The 7,846-nt window shown below is 50.7% G+C and overlaps 1 protein-coding gene across 2 annotated transcripts in view; it reads right to left on the bottom strand.

The window, feature by feature from the left end:
• Positions 1-7,846, bottom strand: part of usp32 (ubiquitin specific peptidase 32) — a 127,368-nt gene that overhangs the window by 35,109 nt on the left and 84,413 nt on the right. For both annotated transcript variants that reach the window (XM_036965634.1, XM_036965635.1), the window contains exons 17-21: positions 5,144-5,298; positions 3,614-3,695; positions 3,360-3,434; positions 905-1,043; positions 689-794 (exon numbers count right to left, since the gene is read on the bottom strand). In XM_036965634.1, the coding sequence (XP_036821529.1) occupies positions 689-794; positions 905-1,043; positions 3,360-3,434; positions 3,614-3,695; positions 5,144-5,298 (557 nt within the window). The remainder of the gene's footprint in view (positions 1-688; positions 795-904; positions 1,044-3,359; positions 3,435-3,613; positions 3,696-5,143; positions 5,299-7,846) is intronic.

The raw sequence follows: 7,846 nt of genomic DNA, 5'->3' as shown, positions 1-7,846 counted from the left end.
GGACGACGCTGGGCCAAACCCTCCCCTAACCCGGACGACGCTGGGCCAAACCCTCCCCTAACGACACTGGGTCAAACCCTCCTCTAACCCAGACGATGCTGGGACAAACCCTCCTCCAACTTTACCTCTTAGATTGGTAAAAATGAGTTGTGGTATTGAGTAGAAAGACATGACTTTACAATTCAAATGGCTGATAATGTATGAATTCAGCGTATTGCTAGATGTTTTGGATATTGTCTAGGCCTATAAGATCACGAAAATAAATTTGACCGCAGCCAACCAGAGCGCACAAAGATAACACAGGCACCGAGAGGCGGGACAGACAGCAGAGTGACCAACCAGCATCTTCCCTGTCATGACTGACAGCCGACACCATCAACAAAGAGGTCACTAGAAAATGCACATCGTTCCTTCTTGTGGGAGAAGGCTATACAGGACTTTCCTGACTAGAAAACTGGAAGATTTTAAATGAAAAGAAGCCGAGTTCATTAATGAAGTGGAAAAAGGCGCTAAAAGAAAACACATATTATTATTATTTTTTATTTTTAACCCTTTTTCTCCCCAATTTCGTGGTGTCCAATTGTTGTAGTAGCTATCTTGTCTCATCGCTACAACTCCCGTACGGGTTCGGGAGAGACAAAGTCCCATCCACTGTTGTGACGATCCATGTCAGGATTTATAAACCCACCCTGAGTTTGAGAGGGGCAACGTTCTTCTGCGTTCCACTCCACAGCTCCATCAGCAGGTCTCCGTAACATTTAGCCATGTGACCTCGCATCCCGATGGGGTTGGTTCTGGACACACACAAAAACAAAGTCAGTAATGCTGTCCAATGAGCTGTTCAACTTTTCACAACACACACACACACACACACACACACACACACACACATACACACACCTACCTGTTGAGTTCATAGAGGTGTCTTCCTGAGATGAAGTAGTCAGTGAGGGGCGTGGTGTTGCTAACACACTGGATACTAGAGTTCATAAAGCACGTGTTGCCTAGGTTACTGAGGCCCGTGGCACCCTTCTCCGTAGCAACTGGGGAGGGGGGTGGGATGGGGGGGGGGCGGGGGGGGGGGGGGGGTGGTAGACATGCACAGTATTAGGCTACAATATTTACATGCTTGCCAGGTTTTAGGGGAGAATCGGAGGGAGGTTAGAGATAAATATATCATCCTAAAATAGTAAAAGCTCTTGATAACTGCGTTGTTAACGTATGTACCGATGTGCTGAAGGGGTTTGTGACTCGATAACTGCGTGGTAACGGTATGTACCGATGTGCTGAAGGGGTTTGTGACGCGGTAACTGCGTTGTTAACGTATGTACCGATGTGCTGAAGGGGTTTGTGACATGGTAACTGCGTTGTAACGGTATGTACCGATGTGCTGAAGGGGTTTGTGACGCGGTAACTGCGTTGTAACGGTATGTACCGATGTGCTGAAGGGGTTTGTGACTCGGTAACTGCGTTGTTAACGTATGTACCGATGTGCTGAAGGGGTTTGTGACACGGTAACTGCGTTGTTAACGTATGTACCGATGTGCTGAAGGGGTTTGTGACATGGTAACTGCGTTGTTAACGTATGTACCGATGTGCTGAAGGGGTTTGTGACTCGATAACTGCGTTGTAACGGTATGTACCGATGTGCTGAAGGGGTTTGTGACACGGTAACTGCGTTGTAACGGTATGTACCGATGTGCTGAAGGGGTTTGTGACACGGTAACTGCATTGTAACGGTATGTACCGATGTGCTGAAGGGGTTTGTGACGCGGTAACTGCGTTGTAACGGTATGTACCGATGTGCTGAAGGGGTTTGTGACACGGTAACTGCGTTGTAATGGTATGTACCGATGTGCTGAAGGGGTTTGTGACGCGGTAACTGCGTGGTAACGGTATGTACCGATGTGCTGAAGGGGTTTGTGACGCGGTAACTGCGTTGTAACGGTATGTACCGATGTGCTGAAGGGGTTTGTGACACGGTAACTGCGTTGTAACGGTATGTACCGATGTGCTGAAGGGGTTTGTGACACGGTAACTGCGTTGTAACGGTATGTACCGATGTGCTGAAGGGGTTTGTGACGCGGTAACTGCGTTGTAACGGTATGTACCGATGTGCTGAAGGGGTTTGTGACGCGGTAACTGCGTTGTAACGGTATGTACCGATGTGCTGAAGGGGTTTGTGACTCGGTAACTGTGTGGTAACGTTATGTACCGATGTGCTGAAGGGGTTTGTGACACAGTAACTGCGTGGTAACGGTATGTACCGATGTGCTGAAGGGGTTTGTGACACGGTAACTGCGTTGTAACGGTATGTACCGATGTGCTGAAGGGGTTTGTGACTCGATAACTGCGTGGTAACGGTATGTACCGATGTGATGAAGGGGTTTGTGACGCGGTAACTGCGTTGTAACGGTATGTACCGATGTGCTGAAGGGGTTTGTGACTCGATAACTGCGTGGTAACGGTATGTACCGATGTGCAGAAGGGGTTTGTGACTCGGTAACTGCGTTGTAACGGTATGTACCGATGTGCTGAAGGGGTTTGTGACGCGGTAACTGCGTTGTAACGGTATGTACCGATGTGCTGAAGGGGTTTGTGACTCGGTAACTGCGTTGTTAACGTATGTACCGATGTGCTGAAGGGGTTTGTGACTCGATAACTGCGTGGTAACGGTATGTACCGATGTGCTGAAGGGGTTTGTGACTCGATAACTGCGTGGTAACGGTATGTACCGATGTGCTGAAGGGGTTTGTGACGCGGTAACTGCGTTGTAACGGTATGTACCGATGTGCTGAAGGGGTTTGTGACTCGATAACTGCGTGGTAACGTTATGTACCGATGTGCTGAAGGGGTTTGTGACACGGTAACTGCGTTGTAACGGTATGTACCGATGTGCTGAAGGGGTTTGTGACGCGGTAACTGCGTTGTTAACGTATGTACCGATGTGCTGAAGGGGTTTGTGACATGGTAACTGCGTTGTAACGGTATGTACCGATGTGCTGAAGGGGTTTGTGACACGGTAACTGCGTTGTAACGGTATGTACCGATGTGCTGAAGGGGTTTGTGACGCGGTAACTGCGTTGTAACGGTATGTACCGATGTGCTGAAGGGGTTTGTGACACGGTAACTGCGTTGTAACGGTATGTACCGATGTGCTGAAGGGGTTTGTGACTCGATAACTGCGTGGTAACGGTATGTACCGATGTGCTGAAGGGGTTTGTGACATGGTAACTGCGTTGTAACGGTATGTACCGATGTGCTGAAGGGGTTTGTGACGCGGTAACTGCGTTGTAACGGTATGTACCGATGTGCTGAAGGGGTTTGTGACACGATAACTGCGTTGTAACGGTATGTACCTTTATGTCGGTCCATTTTACTGCTGTTGGCGATGAAGGACATCTCTTCTGGCCAGCTCATGTCTTTGTTCCGAACTAAAAACACACAAGATGAAGGTTTACACACATCAATGACTTACAGCAGAAAGACCTGCTACTTTTATCTTCTCTTTTTTTTAAATCAGAAGCTTGCAGTCAGGTTTTTATTTTTTACATTTCAACACACTCAGCAGTCAGAGAAAGTTTGAGTTAATTATAGAGTTCTTTGAACGTACCCTCGATAACTAAGTGTTGCTCGTCCTGAATCTTCAGGCCCTCCAGAGTGTGGTTCTCATCATCCAGGAGGGTCAGATAGTTCTGGGTGGGGGGAGGAGGAGAACAGGGTCAGATAGTTCTGGGTGGGGGGAGGAGAACAGGGTCAGATAGTTCTGGGTGGAGGAGGAGAACAGGGTCAGATAGTTCTGTGGGGAGGAGGAGGAGAACAGGGACATATCGTTCTGGGTGGGGGGAGGAGGAGAACAGGGTCAGATAGTTCTGGGTGGAGGAGGAGAACAGGGTCAGATAGTTCTGGGTGGAGGAGGAGAACAGGGTCAGATAGTTCTGGGTGGAGGAGGAGAACAGGGTCAGATAGTTCTGTGGGGAGGAGGAGGAGAACAGGGTCAGATAGTTCTGTGGGGAGGAGGAGGAGAACATGGTCAGATAGTTATGTGGGGAGGAGGAGAACAAGGTCAGGTAGTTCTGGGGGGAGGAGGAGGAGAGGGTCAGGTAGTTCTGGGGGGAGGAGGAGGAGAGGGTCAGGTAGTTCTGGGGGGAGGAGGAGGAGAGGGTCAGGTAGTTCTGGGGGGAGGAGGAGAACAGGGTCAGGTAGTTCTGGGGGGAGGAGGAGGAGAGGGTCAGGTAGTTCTGGGGGGAGGAGGAGAACAGGGTCAGGTAGTTCTGGGGGGAGGAGGAGAACAGGGTCAGGTAGTTCTGGGGGGAGGAGGAGAACAGGGTCAGGTAGTTCTGGGGGGGAGGAGGAGAACAGGGTCAGGTAGTTCTGGGGGGAGGAGGAGAACAGGGTCAGGTAGTTCTGGGGGGAGGAGGAGAACAGGGTCAGGTAGTTCTGTGGGGAGGAGGAGGAGAGGGTCAGGTAGTTCTGTGGGGAGGAGGAGAACAGGGTCAGGTAGTTCTGGGGGGAGGAGGAGAACAGGGTCAGGTAGTTCTGTGGGGAGGAGGAGGAGAGGGTCAGGTAGTTCTGGGGGGAGGAGGAGAACAGGGTCAGGTAGTTCTGGGGGGAGGAGGAGAACAGGGTCAGGTAGTTCTGAGGGGAGGAGGAGAACAGGGTCAGGTAGTTCTGTGGGGAGGAGGAGGAGAGGGTCAGGTAGTTCTGGGGGGAGGAGGAGAACAGGGTCAGGTAGTTCTGGGGGGAGGAGGAGGAGAGGGCCAGATGGTTCTGGGGGGAGGAGGAGAACAGGGTCAGGTAGTTCTGGGGGGAGGAGGAGAACAGGGTAAGGTAGTTCTGTGGGGAGGAGGAGGAGAGGGTCAGGTAGTTCTGGGGGGAGGAGGAGAACAGGGTCAGGTAGTTCTGGGGGGAGGAGGAGAGGGTCAGATGGTTCTGTGGGGAGGAGGAGGAGAGGGTCAGATGGTTCTGGGGGGAGGAGGACAGGGTCAGGTAGTTCTGGGGGGAGGAGGACAGGCTCAGGTAGTTCTTGGGGGGAGGTTTGGATGAGGAGAGGTCAACATCCGCAAGTTTATATTAATTTATATTTTCTCATGTCACCGCAATATCACTTATAATATAGTTGCGACATGCGATAGTTGCACACCTCGCTGTTATAGAGCCACAGCCTCATGTCCTCGTCTTTGATGCGTAGCCTCCGAGACAGGTACAGGTGGATGTCCTTGATGGTGCCCACGCGGCTGAAACAGCCTGTATAGGCCAGGACACGCTTCAGAGGAGCGTTGGGGGAGGGCACGTTACCTGGAGGGGGAGAGAGAGAGAGAAAGGGGAGGATGGGGGCCAGAGGAGGAGGGCGAGAGGATGGGGCGAGAGGAGGGGCGAGGGGGGTGAGAGAGGCGAGGGGGGGTGAGGGGAGAGAGAGAGAGAGGCGAGGGGGGGTGGGAGAGAGGCGAGGGGGGGAGAGAGAGGCGAGGGGGGGCGAGGGGGGGGTGGGAGAGAGAGGCGAGGGGGGGGAGAGAGAGGCGAGGGGGGGCGAGGGGGGGTGGGAGAGAGAGGCGAGGGGGGGAGAGAGAGGTGAGGGGGGGAGAGAGAGGCGAGGGGGGGAGAGAGAGGCGAGGGGGGGAAGAGAGGAAAACACTCCAGCCTTTAGTGGACTATCAGCTCCCAAAGTCTTGTAACACGCAGACTCACACAGACTCACACAGACGCACACAGACGCACACAGACGCACACACTCACACAGACGCACACAGACGCACACACTCACACAGACGCACACAGACGCACACAGACGCACACAGACGCACACAGACGCACACACTCACACAGACGCACACACTCACACAGACGCACACACTCACACAGACGCACGCACTCACACAGACGCACGCACTCACACAGACGCACACACTCACACAGACGCACACACTCACACAGACGCACGCACTCACACAGACGCACGCACTCACACAGACGCACGCACTCACACAGACGCACGCACACACTCACACACACTCACACAGACGCACACAGACGCACACAGACGCACACACTCACACAGACGCACACACTCACACAGACGCACACACTCACAGACGCACACACTCACACAGACGCACACTCACACAGACGCACACAGACGCACGCACACACTCACACACACTCACACACTCAGACGCACACACTCAGACGCACACACTCAGACGCACACACTCAGACGCACACACTCAGACGCACACACTCAGACGCACACACTCAGACGCACACACTCACACAGACGCACACACTCACACAGACGCACACAGACGCACACAGACGCACACAGACGCACACAGACGCACACAGACGCACACAGACAGTGTTAAATCAAGACATTATTACAAGAGAGAAAGAACAGTTCAGCTCATGTAGGATTAGTTGTAAGGAAGCAGCAAGAAAGTGTGTTTTAGATTCGGTCATTTAATTAAGACTGATTCACTAAAATCAACTCATTAGCGACTCACAAGATTCAAATCTGATTTAATTAAGACTGATTCATTCAAATCAACTCATTAGTGACTCACAAGTTTCAAATCTGATTTAATTAAGACTGATTCATTCAAATCAACTCATTAGTGACTCACAAGATACAAATCTGATTCAATCATAAGTCAACAAAAATCAATATTAGTTCAGTTAATAAACAATTAAAAACAACAAATGGAACTGATTATTACCGATTTTAAAAGTATAGCCAAAAAACAAAAAGCAAACCCTAATATATGTGATTGATTGGTAATACTTTGCCAATACTTTGAAAGCAAACAGAATGAATCAAAAGCTGTAAACTGCATATACTCCCAGCAGCACAGCCTTGCTCTTCGGTCAGTATGTCTGGGTCTAGTCATTCTATGGCACTTGCAACAAATGTGATCGTGGGTTCGATTCCCGCTGAGGCCCCCCTGTACATAAAATGTATGCACGCAGTATATTATATATGATTATTTATAAATGGAATACAGTATAATATTATATATGATTATTTATAAATGGAATACAGTATAATATTATTTCCATGCCTGGAGCCAAACTAACTCCTCTGGGCCAGATATCTGATAGCACCAGTCCGATTAGATCACCACTCTAACGCCTCAGTGTCTCTGCAGCACCACTAACGCCTCAGTGTCTCTGTGCACCACTAACACCTCATAGTGTCTCTGTGCACCACTAACACCTCATAGTGTCTCTGTGCACCACTAACGCCTCAGTGTCTCTGCAGCACCACTAACACCTCATAGTGTCTCTGTGCACCACTAACGCCTCATAGTGTCTCTGCAGCACCACTAACGCCTCAGTGTCTCTGTGCACCACTAACACCTCATAGTGTCTCTGTGCACCACTAACACCTCATAGTGTCTCTGTGCACCACTAACACCTCATAGTGTCTCTGTGCACCACTAACGCCTCATAGTGTCTCTGTGCACCACTCTAACGCCTCATAGTGTCTCTGTGCACCACTAACGCCTCATAGTGTCTCTGTGCACCACTAACACCTCATAGTGTCTCTGTGCACCACTAACACCTCATAGTGTCTCTGTGCACCACTAACGCCTCATAGTGTCTCTGTGCACCACTCTAACGCCTCATAGTGTCTCTGTGCACCACTAACGCCTCATAGTGTCTCTGTGCACCACTAACGCCTCATAGTGTCTCTGTGCACCACTAACGCCTCATAGTGTCTCTGTGCACCACTAACGCCTCATAGTGTCTCTGTGCACCACTAACGCCTCATAGTGTCTCTGTGCACCACTAACACCTCATAGTGTCTCTGCAGCACCACTAACACCTCATAGTGTCTCTGTGCACCACT

Source organism: Oncorhynchus mykiss, chromosome 27 (assembly GCF_013265735.2).
Source record: "Oncorhynchus mykiss isolate Arlee chromosome 27, USDA_OmykA_1.1, whole genome shotgun sequence".
NCBI lineage: Eukaryota > Metazoa > Chordata > Actinopteri > Salmoniformes > Salmonidae > Oncorhynchus > Oncorhynchus mykiss.
This window is presented reverse-complemented; position numbering and strand designations above follow the sequence as displayed.